The 17,930-nt window shown below is 40.8% G+C and overlaps 2 protein-coding genes across 3 annotated transcripts; both read left to right on the forward strand.

Annotated features, from left to right (window-relative positions):
• Positions 1 to 2,112: 2,112 nt before the first annotated feature.
• LOC115113960 (retinol dehydrogenase 12-like) lies at positions 2,113 to 9,643 on the forward strand. Its single transcript, XM_029641893.2, has 7 exons — positions 2,113 to 2,252; positions 2,531 to 2,646; positions 3,034 to 3,189; positions 3,339 to 3,443; positions 3,604 to 3,813; positions 4,195 to 4,387; positions 4,521 to 9,643. The coding sequence occupies exons 1-7, from the start codon at positions 2,230 to 2,232 to the stop codon at positions 4,621 to 4,623; spliced, it is 906 nt and encodes a 301-aa protein (XP_029497753.1). The 5' UTR covers positions 2,113 to 2,229; the 3' UTR covers positions 4,624 to 9,643.
• A 6,671-nt stretch (positions 9,644 to 16,314) lies between these two features.
• Positions 16,315 to 17,714, forward strand: LOC115113961 (protein transport protein Sec61 subunit gamma-like). 2 transcript variants are annotated; one of them, XM_029641894.2, is made up of 4 exons: positions 16,315 to 16,422; positions 16,825 to 16,939; positions 17,338 to 17,440; positions 17,579 to 17,714. In XM_029641894.2, exons 2-4 carry the CDS (start codon positions 16,846 to 16,848, stop codon positions 17,586 to 17,588), a joined length of 207 nt encoding a protein of 68 aa, XP_029497754.1. In that variant the 5' UTR covers positions 16,315 to 16,422; positions 16,825 to 16,845; the 3' UTR covers positions 17,589 to 17,714. The 2 variants fall into 2 exon arrangements, with proteins under 2 accessions (XP_029497754.1, XP_029497755.1); XM_029641895.1 differs by having other exon boundaries at positions 16,325 to 16,422; positions 16,828 to 16,939.
• The last annotated feature ends 216 nt before the right edge of the window (positions 17,715 to 17,930 follow it).

The following is a 17,930-nucleotide window of genomic DNA, read 5'->3' on the forward strand; positions in this document are numbered from 1 at the left end:
TATACCGTAGCTACAGTATTTGCCTTGGTATCCAAACAAACAGACCTGCTAGTTTAGCTAAGCAAACCATAAGTCCTGTCTTGCTATTATGAAAATCGAATTCAACAATGCCAATAATGTTTTTTATTCGACTTTTGCTTTCAAAAGCAGCTCAAACATAGAACAAGTAAGAATGAACTATAGCCATTGAATTCTACCGTGCTGATATACCGTGCGTTTTAGGTCAATAATGTACGCTCTAGAATGCCCTTCAAGCCAATCAGAAATTAGTATTCAATAATGCCACGGTATAAAACTAGATAAAGGGACAGTTGGAAAAGATAGATCCTGAGGGGTGCTGATTGTATGGAGATTGTGACAGCTGGTTAAATGGCGTCCCTTGAGAAGGCAAGAACAAGATGTATGTCAGGAGAAGTGCAGTATTATCCTAAGGAGACTGAGGAATTGAGGGAAAGAGAGAGGTCTACGACAGATAGGGAGAAAGAGGGTAAGCTTGAGTCTGTTTAAAAAAGGGAGATGGTTTGAAGACAGAGGGAGAAATAGAAGTGAATGAGGAGGAAGTATCAGGATAAAGATGGGTCTGTGACAGTAGGAGTGAAGTTTTTGGAAAAAGTGGACCCTTGCCTTTTGGCTGATCCATTTTTGGTTTCAGGGTGCTGTGAAATTGGTGAGGGTAACCAGAAGTGGTCTTGTGATAATTGTTCGTGTTTCTGCTGGTCAGAGGGAGCAGGCACTCCGCGTTAAGCGAATGGGGTCAAGAGATGTGAATTGTTTTGCTCTCAAGAAAAGGGTGCCATTGAATGCAGTGATTACTGGGGTTGAGGTAAATGTGAAAGCTGACCAACTGAAGGGAAAGATTCCCGGTGTTTGTGATGCTCGTCGTTTGGTGCTACTCAGACAGGGTGGCGTGAGTTGAAAACAGAAGAGTCGTTGTCTGTTCTTTTGAGTTTTGATGTTGAGTCTTTGCCCGACAAAGTGATGTTAGTTTATCCTGTGCAAGCTTTTGTGCCGAATACATTACGTTGTTACAGGTGTCAAGTTTATCACGTGTCAGCCAATCAGTATTCAGGGCCTGAACAACCCAGTTTATAATGTGGTGTAAAGCATATTTATTACTTGTTTGTTTCTTAGGGATTCATTTAACTATAACTAAAACACTATAGCAATTATGTTAACCACTAGATGGTGTTGTTGGTCAGGTTTTTAACTAAACTAGGAATGTCCAGATACTATTTATTTCATATTTTGTCTACAATAGGCTAGATCTAATATTAGACGCTGTAATAGTCTTGTTCGTCATCAAACGACATGGAGAGACAAACCTCCAAAAGAATAACATTGGAAAGTAATAGCAGTATCTTCTGATCAAGTTAATCAGTTTATTAATCATATTTTGTACTTATTCAACTATCCAATAATAAGAAGCATGTTTATTTAAATAGTTAATGCCCGAAACATCAGCTCATATTACATAACTCTCATAAATCATGACAAATATTCCTACATACAAATATATGTTTATTGTCCCTCTGCATTCCTGAGTGTAATAAAAAAAAAGATTGTTTTTCCTCTACTTCTTTTGAGGTTTGTCTCAGGATTAGAACAACCCTAATCTCAGTTAACCTAGAAGTAAAATCCTGCGTAATTTGGTCAGCTGTACATGCAGAATCTGCCCACGGGATATTAGTGCAACTCTCTTCATTCAAATAGCCATTCCTTCTAGCTGGTATTCACTTTAACCTTTCCAGTTTTAAGAGTGTTGCGTTTATAGGTCAAAACAATATTAATAAACTTTTCTCATTCATAGTACGTTATCAATGGTACAGTATGTTACGTTGTGAAATTCTCTTTTCAGTATCGTCATCTCAATGTTCTCAAAATAGTATTTTTTTTGCTTTTCATTTTTTTCAAAAAGAAATGATTGCTTCAACATGCAGTGTAAAATCAGATCTCAGTAGTGTTCAAGAATTGCTGATATGTATTGAAATGGTTATATGAACAGGCTCCTGCTGATCCTGATTGGATCATGTGGCAGAACTTTAGCAGATTATCTAGGATTAGTTGTTACAACCCCAATCCGACCCACTACAATAATCCAGTCCTCAACTCTAACATAGCATACACTACACCCTTACTCGATCAGCAATTCAACTAGTGTAATTCTTTAGAGAAAGGACATGCTGTGAGACAACACGGTAGGGAGTCTGTGTGGCCGCCAACAGCTCTAGAATGTCAAACATTTATACAATAAGGTAGGCTGTGCATGCTCTTCTACTCTACTCATTCTGTTGTTGGTTTATGTGAATGTTGCATTACTTGGCTCAGGTTGCTGCATTGATTGTACATCATCTGCCAGCTCAGTATGTAGGACAGTGATCCAACATAATTAAGGGGGGTTACACCTCCAAAGTATTATTTGAAATGTATCAAAACCATTTTAAAAGCTTTACTTATTCCAGGTCTGATTTAGCAACATATGTCATTTTTACTGTATCTGCTCACAATCACACGTGTTCCTATGTTTCTCTAGAGCTATTCTCTGTGGTCAGTGGTCCTCTAGTGAAAGAATAGATGGCAAAACGGTTATCATTACTGGAGCCAATGCTGGCATTGGCAAAGAGACAGCAATGGACCTGGCAAAGAGAGGTAAGTGCACTTGTGTAACAGTATTACTTTAGACCGTCCCCTCGCCCATACCCGGGCGCGAACCAGGGACCCTCTGCACACATCAACAACAGTCACCCACGAAGCATCGTTACCCATCGCTCCACAAAAGCCGTGGCCCTTGCAGAGCAAGGGGAACCACTACTTCAAGGTCTCAGAGCAAGTAACGTCACCGATTGAAACACTATTTAGCGCGCACCACCGCTAACTAAGCTAGCCGTTTCACATCCGTTACACTTGCACCAGCATGTTAGTATACAGTACATGTACCACCATGTTGTGGTGAAAGGATGGGTAGCATGATGCATGTTTGTTGACATAAACTGTACATACTTGACATATACTCCGACATTTTTCTATAATCATCAGGGGGCAGGATAATCTTGGCCTGCAGAGACTTGGGCAGAGCTGAGGCGGCACAGAGAGAGATCATTGAGAAATCTGGAAACCCCAACATTGTGACCAGAAAGATGGATTTGTCTGACACAAAGTCCATTAGAGAATTTGCAGAGTTAATCAACAGGGGTTAGTAGAGACTTGTCACTCGTCCAATCTCTTTATAATCTCAATGTGATGACTTTGTCTAATGTAGAAATACAATATGGAATATAATACAAAACACAATCAGTCTTAACTTCAGTGATTACTTTTTTTATTTGGAAATACTCTTTCAGAGGAGAAACAAGTGAACATTCTTATCAACAATGCTGGGATCATGATGTGTCCATACTCTAAGACCGCAGATGGCTTTGAGATGCAGTTTGGAGTGAACCATTTGGGTGAGACAGAGCAACCTAACACAAATGAAGAGATACAAATAGGCTATAGGGGTGAAATTATATATTATCTATAGTTCTTACCCTATGAAAATATTAGTCAGTAATACGTTGTATAAGAAATCTACTGTAGAGTAGCATGTTAGAATATCATGTCTTTCAGGTCACTTCCTGCTCACCTTCCTGCTGATTGATCTGATAAAGAGATCCAGACCAGCCAGAATCATCAACCTGTCCTCCATGGCTCACAAATGGGGTTGGATACAGCTAGAGGACATCAACAGTGAGAGGAGCTACCACTCCAGAAGAGCATATGGACAGAGCAAATTAGCCAACATCCTGAGTATACGATCCCTGGCCAAAAGACTAAAAGGTTTGTGTTACATTTTATTTTCTCCCATATTGGTGTTGACATTATCAGTGGACCTGGGCAAGCAAAACAAACTGCATTGAAAACACTGCGGTTTATGATAGAAGCTTTGCAAGATTGGCTGGCTTTTCATCATAGAAGATTTGCATCATTGGCTAGTTTAACGATAACACTTTTCTTAGAACGTCTTATCTTGTTCACTAATAAACTTTCTAGCACTGCTGTTCTTTTTCAAACATCCAAGAATTACTGTTTTATGAGATTGTCGATCCAGTCCCCTAAATCTCGTTATTTTGTGCTTATTCGGTAAGATAAAAGGTAATATGTGATAACTGCACTATTTAGAAGAGGTTTGATTCTCTACTTCCATTTTTCCTTTGTTAGACACTGGAGTGACAGTTTATGCAGTCCATCCAGGTATAGTGAGGACTGAGCTGAAGAGACACATGAATTTAGCCCTGCTGATATCCTGGAAGATTGTCAGACCTTTCACCAAAACTATTGTACAAGGTGCCCAGACCTCCATCTACTGTGCTGTGGAGCCAGAGCTAGAGACGGAGAGCGGTGGATATTACAGGTGAAATCACACAATGAAGTGAATTGGTTTTTAGACCACAGTGATATTTTAGATAAATCCTAGGTTTACATAAGATATTTAGTATATGATACACATATTATTTGTTACTGAATTGTATTTGCATTGTTCACAGTGACTGTAAACCCTCCAGCTGTACCAGGGCTGCCAGGGATGATGAGATGGCTCAGAAACTATGGGAACTCAGCTGCCAAATGCTTGGGATAACATGGGACTGAACATCATCCTTGAATATCATTATAGATAGGCTAGAATATGTCAATTGTTTGAAAAGTGCATGCCTTGAATGCTTACACAATAGGTGCTATGGAATCTATAGTTATACTATTGGTATGCATACTATGAATATGAATGCTGTATACGCAGAGCTTGACTTGGGATGAAATTGGTCCATTAGACTATGTACACAGAAATTCCCAAATGGCATTAGCCTATGTTATAGAGACCTGATTATTCAGTGTTAAAGGTTCATACTCAGTTTGACAGATGGAATTTCATTACTTTTCCATTACTTTTAACCAAATTTCCATGACCATTAATTGGTGGCATCTCTATGTAGCCTACATGGAAAAAGTCAGCATAAATGTGGTATTGACACTAGAAGGCTGCTGGTCTCCGATCACATGTAGCCCTACTAGCTCCTGTCGTTGTGCCCTTAATCAAGGCACTTAACCCCCCACAAAGTAGAATAACTGCACTGTTAATTAAAACCTCTACAGGATCGGTGTCCCCCTGCAGGACAGTTGAGCTAACATGCGCGAATATGATTAGCATGACGTTGTAAGTAACAAGACGATTTCCCAGGACATAGACATATCTGATATGAGCAGAAAGCTTAAATTTGTGTTAATATAACTGCACTGTCCAATTTACAGTAGCTATTACAGTGAAAGAATACCATGCTATTGTTTGAGGAGAGTGCACACTTATGTCCATGAAAATGTATCAATAAACTAATTAGGTACATTTGGGCAAACTTGATACAACATTTTGAACCGCAATGCAATGGTTCATTGGATTAGTCTAAAACTTTGCACATACAATGCTGCCATTTAGTGGCCAAAATCTAAATTGTGCCTAAACTGGAACAATACATTGTGGCCTTTCTCTTGCATTTCAAAGATGATGGAACAAAAAAACAAATGTTATTTTCTTTGTATTATCTTTTGTGTTATATTCTCTATTAATTACACTAGCTATAACATTTCCACCTTTTTTAAACATTGAGACATGAGCTGTGTTCGAATACCCATACTATTGGTTAATTGTAGTATACTAACAGTATCCTTTCAGTTGCGCGTACTAGAGCTACGCCTGTCTACCTGAAGTTGATGCTGTTGCTTTTGCAACCCCTTGTTAGAATAACAAATTACTAGATAGATCCTTTATGACTTCGGGTGTGTTCGTAAATTTAATCTGGAGTGCCAGAGAGCACTCATAGTGCGCACTGGGTGTTCGTAAATTCAGAGCTTTTCAGATTGTCAGTTCATAAATTCAGAGCGTTTCGCTCTTGGGTCGTTCTGAGTGCACACTGGACGCTCTGGCCGACAGTAGGGTTGAACCAAGCGTTCAGACCTTACAACAGCAGTCAAGCACCTAAACTAACTGGCTAACTTGCTAGCTACTTTCAGACACAAATGAGAGAGAACCTCACTCTGACCATTTTACTCGCCCTAGCAGAGCTGTTTAGGCTGTTTTCATGTTATCCAGAGCGTTGGTGACTGTAACTTTGCTGCTGGCAACAATTTAATTACGCTTTTTTGCCGAAGTTAACTGACACCGGCCATGTTCAACGGGTGTTGAGCGTACCAGTTGTTCAGATGAACGCACCCGAATTAACAAGGTCCATAGAGAACGCACAACCACTATACCATTTAGCTAAGCATGACGTGCATAATCAAGTGAATACAAATTGGGTAGTTACATAGCATATATGTTAATATACTGTCAAGTTCGATGTATTAGTAGCCAACTAACGTTAGGTAGCTAGCAAACATACCGGTACATACTGCTGTAATGATATGCTAAACTCAGTAAAAAAAAAAGAAACAGCCTTTTTTCAGGACACTGTCTTTGAAAGATAATTAGTACAAATCCAAATAACTTCACAGATCTTCATTGTAAAGGGGTTAAACACTGTTTCCCATGCTTGTTCAATGAATCATAGACAATTAATGAACATGCACCTGTGGAACGGTCGTTAAGACACTAACAGTTTACAGATGCTAGTCAATTAAGGTCACAGTTATGAAAACTTAGGACACTAAAGAGGCCTTTCGCCTGACTCTGAAAAACACCAAAAGAAAGATGCCCAGGGTCCCTGCTCATCTGCGTGAACGTGCCTTAGGCATGCTGCAAGGAGTCATGAGGACTGCAGATATGGCCAGGGCAATAAATTGCAATGTCCGTACTGTGAGACGCCTAAGACAGTGCTAAAGGGAGACAGGACGGACATCTGATCGTTGTCGCAGTGGCAGACCACGTGTAACAACACCTGCACAGGATCGGTACATCTGAACATCACACCTGTGGGACAGGTACAGGATGGCAACAACAACTGCCCGAGTTACACCAGGAACGCACAATCCCTCCATCAGTGCTCAGACGGTCCGTGTCCGCAATAGGCTGAGAGAGGCTGGACTGAGGGCTTGTAGGTCTGTGTAAGGCAGGTCCTCACCAGACATCACCGGCAACAACGTCGCCTATGGGCTCAAATCCACCGTCGCTGGACCAGACAGGACAGGCAAAAAGTGCTATTCACTGACAAGTTGTGGTTTTGTCTCACCAGGGGTGATGGTCGGATTCGCGTTTATCGTTGAAGGAATGAGCATTACACCGAGGCCGGTACCCTGGAGCGGGATCGATTTGGAGGTGGAAGGTCCGTGGTGTATTACAGCATCATCGGACTGACCTTGTTATCATTGCAGAAAATCTCAACGCTGTGCGTTACAGGGAAGAAATCCTCCTCCCTCATGTGGTACCCTTCCTGCAGGCTCATCCTGACATGACCCTTCAGCATGACAATGCCACCAGCCATACTGCTCGTTCTGTGTGTAATTTCCTGCAAGACAGGAATGCCATGGCCAGCGAAGAGCCCAGATCTCAATCCCATTGAGCAATATGGGACCTGTTGGATCAGAGGGTGAGGGCTAAGGCAATTCCCTCCAGAAATGTCCGGGAACTTGCAGGTGCCTTGGTGGAAGAGTGGGGTAACATCTCATAGCAAGAACTCGTAAATCTGGTGCAGTCCATGAGGAGGACCTGCACTGCAGTACTTAATGCAGTTGGTGGCCACACCAGATACTGACTGTTACTTTTGTTAATTCATTTTGACCCCCCCCCCCCCCCCTTTGTTCAGGGACACATTATTCCATTTATGTTAGTCACATGTCTGTGGAACTTGTTCAGTTTATGTCTCAGTTGTTGCATCTTGTTATGTTCATACAAATATTTACACATGTTAAGTTTGTTGAAAAGAAACACAGCTGACAGTGAGGACGTTTCTATTTTTGCTGAGTTTTTGTGGCTCGTAAGGATAGCGTAGCAAACAAATTGTCAGCAAAGATAACGTGTAATGTAACTTACTTGAGAAGTCATTACTTTATTCCATTGCTGAACATGTTCTTAACATTTGTCATAATTAGTTAACACAATGAATTTGTATCTGCTGTTGTCGGACTTCGGCTACATATTTTCCGCCATTTTCTTCAAATCTGAAAACTTTGAAGCCACGCCCATTTTCTGAAGATTTAATTATGGGCCCTAAAAGCACGGAAATAGTATCCACTGCTTCGTATACTTCGTATTTTGGCGAATGTAGTACGACATCTGGGAACTTTTGACATACTAACTATATCCATACTATGACCAATAAGCATACTACATCCTCAAGTTACTTCATAAATAGTATGGTTAATATGAGTATTCGAACACGGCTATGGATTATGTGTGCCATTCCGAGGGTGAATGGGCAAGACAACATATTTAAGTGCCTTTGAAAGGGATATGGTAGTAGGTGCCAGGCACACTGGTTTGAGTGTGTAAAGAACTGCAACGCTGCTGGGTTTTTTCACACACAGTTTCCCATGTGCATCAAGAATTGTCCACCACCCAAAGGACATCCAGCCAACTTGACACAACTTTGGGAAGGATTGGTGTCAACATGGGCCAGCATGCCTGTGGAACGCTTTCGACCCCTTGTAGATTCCATGCACCAATGAATTGAGGCTGTTCTGAGGGTAAAAGGGGTTGCAACTCAATATTAGGACGGTGTTCCTAATGTTTTGTACACTCAGTGTAGTTAGTCTATCATTATTTTATAGCAGGGGTGCTCAACTATTTGAGACGGTCCAGTGACACAAATATCCTAGGTGGCAAAGGTCCGGAGGGATATCGTCCTTTATCAGCGCTGTGGTATGGCGCAGTAACAAACATAGTTGTCTACGACTTAGGAAACATGACGTTATATATAATATGTGCATTAAATACATTAAATAAATTAAATGAGACGAATAACTTGAATTAATTACAACATCTTTCGAATTTAACATTGCTGAAGAACAAAAGTGGTTGCATAATTGTCTATGCAAAAAGTGCACTCTGAACCATAGGCCTTGAATGGACTTTTTGTATTATTATAACAAAGTGCATGTTTTCTGGAGAACAAAGGATGGCTTAACAAACATAATCTGAATGCACAGAATACCACTGTGGGCCATGCAATTTTCTTGTTTAAGTCACTCTGGGCCTTGCCATTGCATCAATGAGAGAAATTACACTTTCTGTCTCCTGCCAAGGCATTGCACTTTGGCACAAATGGTGTGAGAGCCACTCTGAGACACTGGTGCAGGTGTTCATTGGTGAGCCAGGTGCGGTATTTGTTTTTAATAAAGTTAATTGTGGAGAAGGCTGATTCACAGCTGTATGTGGAGCCAAATGGTCAGGATGTATAGTGCCAGTTTCTTGAGCACAGGGACATCAGCTGCAGGCACCATCTTTCCCCAGAAAATAACAGGGTCACAATCACCAGCCTGCACATTCAAAGTCACATTTTCTTGCAGCTCTATCAACTCCATTTCTGTGATGTAACATCTACCCATCTGAAGATCTGTTTTTCCTCTACTGACAACTTTGTCACATTTGTCACATGCATTTCATTAGCTGTGGATGAATCAACAGATAACACTGATAATGCCCAGCTTCTGTGATGCAAGGTAAAGGAGCAATAAAGATTTTATGGTTGCTCCAAACAACAACGTTGTGATTAAAGCCTTTTTAATTAAACCATCTCACCCAGTATAGCCGTGGGAAGTAGTGGTGCTGTGGGTGCTGCCTCACCCCCAGATAAATCAGAATAAATAGAAAAATGTAATAAGAAGCAGCAGCAGTTCTCTTCCAACAGTGAAGTCATCAAAGCGAGCCTTGAAGTTATCAATCAGCTTCTGGATGAAATCATCATGGTTGGGAACATCTTTATCTCCCTGCGTTTGTACCAGAAGATTGAGGAAATGGACACGTTCTCCCTGGAGATCATTCTTGAAAAGCTCCAATTTATTCTGGAAAGCCTGGACTGCTCTTATTATATCACACACTGTGTTTAACCATCCCTGCAGCTTAACATTCAGTTGATTAAGATGTGATGTAATCTCTGTCAGAAATGCAACTGTTTCCATCTTCTCATCTTCCAAAAAGGTCAGAAAACTGAGTTGCCTCTTTTGCTCTGATAAGAAAGTTTTGATTTCCTCCTAAATGGCCCATAAGCGTTTCAAAACCCTGCCTTTGCTGAGCCATCTGACATTGTTGCTAGTAGTAAGTCATCAAAACTGCCATTGGCCTCTGTCAGAATGCCTCGTAGCAGGCGATGTTGTAGAGATGATGTTGCTCTTCAAAAGTTGATCAGTTTCATCATAGTTGTCATGACCGCAGAATACTATTTTCCCAGACTGGCATACAGGACAGATTGATGGATGATGCAGTGATATGTCAGGCCAGGGTGGTCATCTTTAAAACGTGCAACCAGTCCCCTCCCTCTACCTGTCATGGCTGGAGCTCCATCTGTGGTAATGGAGACCACTGACTTCAGATCTTTCCCCCTTTTTGCCATCCCTTTGATGATGGCCTCATAAATATCCTCTCCCCGTGTGTGTGCTTCTAGATGTGTTAAGCCCAACAGCTCCTCACAGAATTCCTTCTTTGTTTCATTATAAAATCTGAAAAACACCAGAAGCTGGGCATTATCAGTGTTATCTGTTAATTCATTCACAGCTAATGAAATGCATGGTGCATTCTGAATGGCCTCATCAATTGTGAAGTTAAATCTTCAGCCAATATTTCAGTTCTCCTCATTGCTGTGGAATCTGACAGTGGGATCTGTTTGATCTTTCCCTTACCTCATCTCTTTGTTTATCTTCAAGGAAGTTGTCAGCAACTCCACACATGCATCATTTTACCATCTCAGCATCTGAAAATGTTTTTGGGTGTTTTCCCAAAACCCAAGCTAACCTCAGTGAACACTCCATTGCACATTGTTGGGCTGTCAGGGATTTGGCAAGGACTTTGGTGGACCTCTCATATTGGGATTTGAGTTGGTTAGTCTTGTTTGTTAATACCTCCGTGTTCAGGGGATACATCTGATTGAATTTAATATGCCTGGTGTCATAATGGTGCTTAACATTGGCACTTTTCACAAGAGCTGCAATCTCGCTGTCACGGCCGTTGAAGGAAGTGGACCAAGGTGCAGCGTAGTGAGCATACATTTTCTTTTATTATAAAAAATTACGCCAACAAAACAACAAACGAGAAAACACCCGTGAAGCTACAGGCTATGTGCCATAAACAAAAGTCAACTTACCACAAAGACAGGTGGGAAAAAGGGCTACCTAAGTATGGTTCTCAATCAGAGACAACGATAGACAGCTGTCCCTGATTGAGAACCCTACTCGGCCAACACATAGAAATACAAATAATAGAACATAGAATACCCACCCCAAGTCACACCCTGACCAAACCAAATAGAGACATAAAAAGGATCTCTAAAGTCAGGGCGTGACAGGTCTCCAACCTGACTCAGCCACACTCCCCGTGTGCCCCCTCCAAAACATTTTTTGGAGCTGCCTCTCGGGCTTCCTTGCTAGCCAAGTCCCTTCGTAACGCTACCGCTCTGCTCTTGCTGCCTCCAGTTCCTCCCGTGGACGGCGATACTCCCCAGCCTGCCTCCAGAGTCCCTTACCGTCCAGGATCTCCTCCCGAGTCCATGAATCCTGGACACGCTGCTCCTCCTTACCACGCTGCTTGGTCCGTTGTTGGTGGGAAGTTCTGTCACGGCCGTTGAAGGAAGGTGCAGCGTATGTTGACATTGCCAAACATATGTTGACATAGCCAAAGCAAGTGAAGTAGATAATAAACAAAAGTGAAATAAACAATAACAATTTACAGTAAACATTACACTCACAGAAGTTCCAAATGAATAAAGACATTTCAAATGTCACATTATGTCTATATATGGCGTTGTAATGATGTACAAATAGTTCAAGTACAAAAGGGAAAATAAATAAACATAAATATGGGTTGGATTTACAATGGTGTTTGTTCTTCACTGGTTGCCATTTTCTTGTGGCAACAGGTCACAAATCTTGCTGCTGTGATGGCACACTGGTATTTCACCCAGTAGATATGGGAGTTTATCAAAATTGTGTTTGTGTTTGAATTCTTTGTGGGTCTGTGTAATGTGAGGGAAATATGTGTCTCTAATATTGTCATGTATTGTCATGTTATGTCTTGTCCCTGTGCTTTCTCTTCTCTTCGTTTCCCCCTGCTGGTCGTATTAGGTTACTTTCTCTCTATCTCTCTCTCTCTCTATCGTTCCGTTCCTGCTCCCAGCTGTTCCTCATTCTCCTAACGACCTCGTTTACTCTCTCACACCTGTCCCCTCTTTTGCCCTCTGATTAAGTCTCTATTTCTCTCTCTGTTTCTGCTTCTGTCCTTGTCGGATTCTTGTTTGCTTTGCCCTTGTCCCGTCCTGTCGTAATCTGCCTCTTCATCAGATGCTGCGTGTGAGCAGGTGTCTCTGTCCTCTACGGCCCGCGCCTACCCGGAGGGACCAGCAGTCTGTTGCCGCTAGCCCTGCTATTCTCCTCTACTACTAGAAGGGGGACTCTCCTGTAAAGATAGAGGATTTATGTTTTCCCTGTTTGGACATCTCCTGTAAAGATTGAGGATTTATGTTTTCCCTGTTTGGACATTAAAAGACTCTGTTTCTGTTAAATCGCTTTTGGGTCCTCACTCACCTGCATAACAAATATGGTCATACATTTGGCAGGACGTTAGGAAGTACAGCTCAGTTTCCGCCTCATTTTGTGGGCAGTGTGCACGTAGCTTTCTCAATAGCAAGGCTCATTGAGTCTGTACATAGTCAAAGCTTTCCTTAAGTTTGGGTCAGTCACAGTGGTCAGGTTTTCTGCCACTCTGTACTCTCTGTTTAGGGCCAAATAGCATTCTAATTTGCATTGTTTTTTTGTTAATTCTTTCCAATGTGTCAAGTAATTCTCGTTTTGTTTTCTCATGATTTGGTTTGTCTCTCTCTCTTCTCGGGCAACGCCCCACTCTCACTGGCACACACACAGATGATACACAGCACACAGAAACACGCTGAAGGGTAGGCCTAATTCTGATCATGGCTGCTATGTCGATTTTTAAAGCTGCTATCAGCAGAAGAAACAATAACAATGCCGCCTCCCTGCCCCTGGTTCTGTAAAAAGCTGAGGGCAGGGGCTGGAGAAATGTAATCACTCTCAAATTCATACACATAGCTATGGATGCAAGGATTGACCACCCATGATATCCAAATTATACTTTTAACTATGTTGAGGCTGCATAGTGTTTGTTTACATTTTCTTTGTTTACAAACATTGGAGTAAAACAAGTGTATATTTTGGGTTCTTATGGGGTACGACAGTTGAAATAAGCTCATGAGGGATTTATAAATTATATATTTGTCAAAAATCAATGGGTAGCCAGTCCAAAAACTAATGTAGCAACTGCTGATTGCCCTTTTTAAGACATTGATAATGTATTTAAAAAGCAAAACACCATATTAAAATCCATGACATTCTCAATCTGTGCAATTTCAAATTTCAAAGTTTACATCGTGACATTTTAATTTCACAAAGTCTTGCCCTTTTAAAGGACAAGTGAAGTGTTTGTAACGCAAAATGAGAGAGAGCCTGTCTCTCATCAGAGATCGCCTTTATTTGGGGAGATTGCAGAATATGACCTTTTCATTCAAGAAACAATTTTTAATTTTCTTCTGTGCTTTGGTAACTTCCTGTTCTTCAACGGCCTCTGGTTGGACTGAGGACAACACAATTAGAGAGCCTCTGGAGGAATGCAGAGGCCAATTGAGCTCCATAAAAAGCCAATTTTTGCTTGATCTGAAAATGTGGTCAGAGTGGGTGACACAATTTAAGGTCAAATTGAGCTCCATACCGCATCACTGTGGGGCTCCCAAATGTTGTAACATTGCAGAGGGCTCTGTATAGCTCCTCATTGACATGATTGGTTGACGGTAGGTGGGAGCGGGAGCTATAAACACAAAGTTACTTCCTTGACAACTTCCTTCACAACAGCTCTGCTCAGCGAAGGCAAGAAGTATAAATGCCCTTCTGCTGAGGCCGTATCGCAGTAAATGCAAAGCCTTTTTCAAAATTTGGGAGGCACACTGGAATGTATTATGGAGCTTGATTTGGCCTTTGCATGCCTCAGGGGGCACAGCAATTGCGTCACACCCTCCATACAAAGCCTCCGACCACATTTTTGGATCAAACATAAATGGGCTTTATTATGCCCAGTTCGTCTTGCTATGGAGCCTTCAACCACAGGGTGGCGTTGCATTTCCACTCTGTTGTGGACGTCTCCATTGAAATGCATGACATCCAGTGCAATTTAACAGAGTGCTTATGTAATGTGAACCAGGCTGGCATGCTGGATTCACAGAATAGCAACAAATAAACTTGAACAAAGCGGAATCAGGATATGAATGCCCACTCCATTACAGTGGAGGCTGGTGGGAGGAGCAATGGGAGGATGGGCCCATTGTAATGGCTGGAATGGAATTAATGGAACGCACATGTGGTTTTCATATGTTTTTGATACCATTCCATTCCAGCTATTACAATGAGCCTGTCCTCCTATAGCTCCTCCCACCAGCCTCCATTGCGATTCAATGTAGATCCCACCTTCATTCCACTTTGATCAACCTTTTTTGATGCTGTGTGTGAATCGGGGCCAGTGATAGACCACTATGTTTTATAGAGAAGCTGCTACCCATTTCCCCAAAAATGTGGATGCAGGTACAACGGTCCGGACAGCTCCGGGCATTTAATAAGCTGTTTTGGCAGCTCACTTTTAAGACACGTTATGTTGGTGTTTCCTTTATTTTGGCAGTTACCTGTATGCACTTGTGATAAAATGTAATCAACAGTTATTTAAAAAAATTATATTGATCCTCTGTGGCTAAATTATGCTCTCTGGTGTATTTTGAACACTGAGAGCTGGCTCCTGTGGTTAGATAAAAAAATACCAAAAAATACGTATCAGTCACATTTATTTATTATGCATTTATTTTAATCATATTTTTTATTAACCAATTACCCAATCAAGGCATGGCCCCCCAGTAACCCACATTGGCCCCCTACCATATACTGTATATATGTATAATTGTGTAATTTTTTTACCTTAATTTTTTTATTTTTTTACTGCATCTTGTGCCCCCCACCGGCCTGGACCCAGGGGCTTCAACCCAGGTAAACTCTTGCATTATTCTGGCTCTGGCCCAAGTCAAGCACTGTGTATACAGAATCTTTTGTACTGGACATGTATAGAAACAATGACTCAAGGTCTTAAATTATGGTTTTTCTGAAACTGCTGCCACTGTTGTGAAATAAGATGCTATGTAGTGAGTGAGTGACTGCAATCAATCGCGTACTGCTTCAATGCCTATGCTTGAATGATTGCGTCTAGAAATGGATTTCCATACATTATAGGGGAATAAATAAGTGGATCTATATTTAATTTAACTGTGTCTGCATGAGGGCAGACCTTTAAAAAATATGTTATGTTGATTTAAAGAAATCGTATCTGGACAGGAGGGGATTTGAATTGTATTCACACAAACTGCTTACCACAATAAAATGATTGTTTTTAAACAGTTAATAATGCCCTTTCTTCTTTTTGAGCATTATGTTCACATATGTAGGCTACATTATTAAGACATTCGACATTATCACGGGCACGGTGGGGCCATTTTAAACCACACCCTACGCTTGCTATTATGGTGGCAGAGATTGCATCCGGGTTATCTTTGAGCGCATGCGTATTAGTGCGGAAGATCAACCTCCTCCAAATGGCTTGGTAAACACATATTGGTGGCCAAAAAGCAGTGATCCAATTTCTAAAAAAAAAAACGTTCTCCCACTGGGGCAGAATCATCTCAGGTGGTGAGGCTCGGGAGACTTCACCACACCTGTAGCAGCAGGTACAATAGGCTTAATCATCCTCACTCTCGTCAGGTTCAATTACTGAGCATTCACTAGCAACCGACTCCAGTTTGAGGTTATCAGGGGAGCATGTAGCTTAACCATTCCTAGGCATTAACGTTAGTTTATTCATAATAAGTACAGGTTTGTACCCCAAAAAATGGTTGTCGCAAAGTTACCACAGCCACAAAGTCAGAAAACCCGACTATTTAAAAAACAAACAAAAAAAATCAAATTTAAACCTTATGCCTGCTCCTAACCTTAAGACCAAAATGCTACGTTTTCAGAATATTTTTGTTACGATATAGCCAATGTCGATTTTGTGGCTGTGACAACCAAAAACTTTGCTTGGCGCCACTTTTCCTGTTTGCGTGCATCAAGAGTCCGCGTCATCCTTCCTAATCCCATCCGGGTTAAAATCTTTTGCGCATTTACACGAAGTCGACGTCAGCTTTCGAGTTAGAACATACGTGTCTAAGTATTCCGGTAAGTGAACTAGAATTGCCCTATCAGATTAATTTACGGATGTATTTTTGTTCTGTTAATAGTGTTATTTTAAAGTTGCATCAAGTCGCGCATTGTAATATCTTTACCGTGTATTAAGAAGAACAGTCGTTACAGTGTTATGTAACTTTCATTGGCAGAGTAGCATTATCAGCTACAATGTAACACGAGTATTACATTGTCTTCACGAAATGTTAAACACTGTTACAAATCAGTGTTTTGAAACATTTACCCAAGCCCGAAGTATAGGGGACTGGAGGTTTACACTGGTGTAGTAGGCTAACGTTACCTAAAACACATTTTTAAAAGCTTATACGGTATTATATGTATATAGGCTGCTAAATAAACATTAATTTATACATTTTATTTATTGTTCCCCCCCAGTAGGACAAAAACCTTTTCAACATGGACCAGGTAATGCAATTTGTGGAGCCCAGTCGACAGTTTGTGAAGGACTCGATAAGGCTTGTGAAGAGGTGTACCAAGCCAGACAGAAAAGGTAATCTATCCTATATCATAGATATCCTTATAATGAATTGACCCCATACATGATTGACTGTTGTGAAGGGCTGATATCTTACTCAAACACTGTACCCTTGTACAGGAAATTAAATGTACTTACCTTTGAGGTATTCTCACAAGCCTCTCTCACTAGCATGCTGTGGTATAGATGCACTGAACTGACTGGGCTTATATTTCTCTGTATTATAGATCATTATCACTCTTTCTGCTTTATTAATCAGTTGACTGTTCAAATTCATATATTGTTTACAATAACAATATTGTACATTTTATTTTATGATTTGTTAGCCTCTGATTGACCTAACTTTGCAATGTAGCAGCTATCTGAATTTGGCCATGGAAAATCGGATTAAACTTTGTTCTTTCTCATTTCAGAATTCTCAAAGATTGCCATGGCCACAGCGATAGGTTTTGCTATCATGGGCTTCATTGGTTTCTTCGTCAAACTCATCCACATCCCAATCAACAACATCATTGTGTAAGTATTAATCGATAATAGCCTATTATTACTGTTAATCAACCACTGCACAATGATGATAGATGGTAGTGTTCCTCAATGGAGATTGCTTTTTATATGAATGACTTTGCAATTAATTCATATAATTTTGTCTTGCAGTGGTGGTTGAATATCTCCCCTGGCTGATTAACTACCTGCAACTGGACATGGGATTAAAGTGTTAACATTTTTTGTATATTATAATTATCTTCAGTTCATATTTGTTTGCTTTGTAAATAAATGTGGATTAATAAGATGTCAAATCTCATGTGTTTATTTCCTCTAAATCACAGAAAATATTAACTTCGATCTAGGGCGTTGGCATTGGGCATATTGTTTTGATTAACACATTATTTGTTACATTTCCTGTAAGGAATGACTGATACTGTTTTCCATGATCTGATTCTGAATGGACTGATTAAATAAAGTTCATTATCTCCTGTTTTCCATTTAATCTCCATGTTATTCAGGC

The sequence above is a fragment of the Oncorhynchus nerka genome, linkage group LG9b (assembly GCF_034236695.1).
Source record: "Oncorhynchus nerka isolate Pitt River linkage group LG9b, Oner_Uvic_2.0, whole genome shotgun sequence".
NCBI classification, from domain to species: domain Eukaryota; kingdom Metazoa; phylum Chordata; class Actinopteri; order Salmoniformes; family Salmonidae; genus Oncorhynchus; species Oncorhynchus nerka.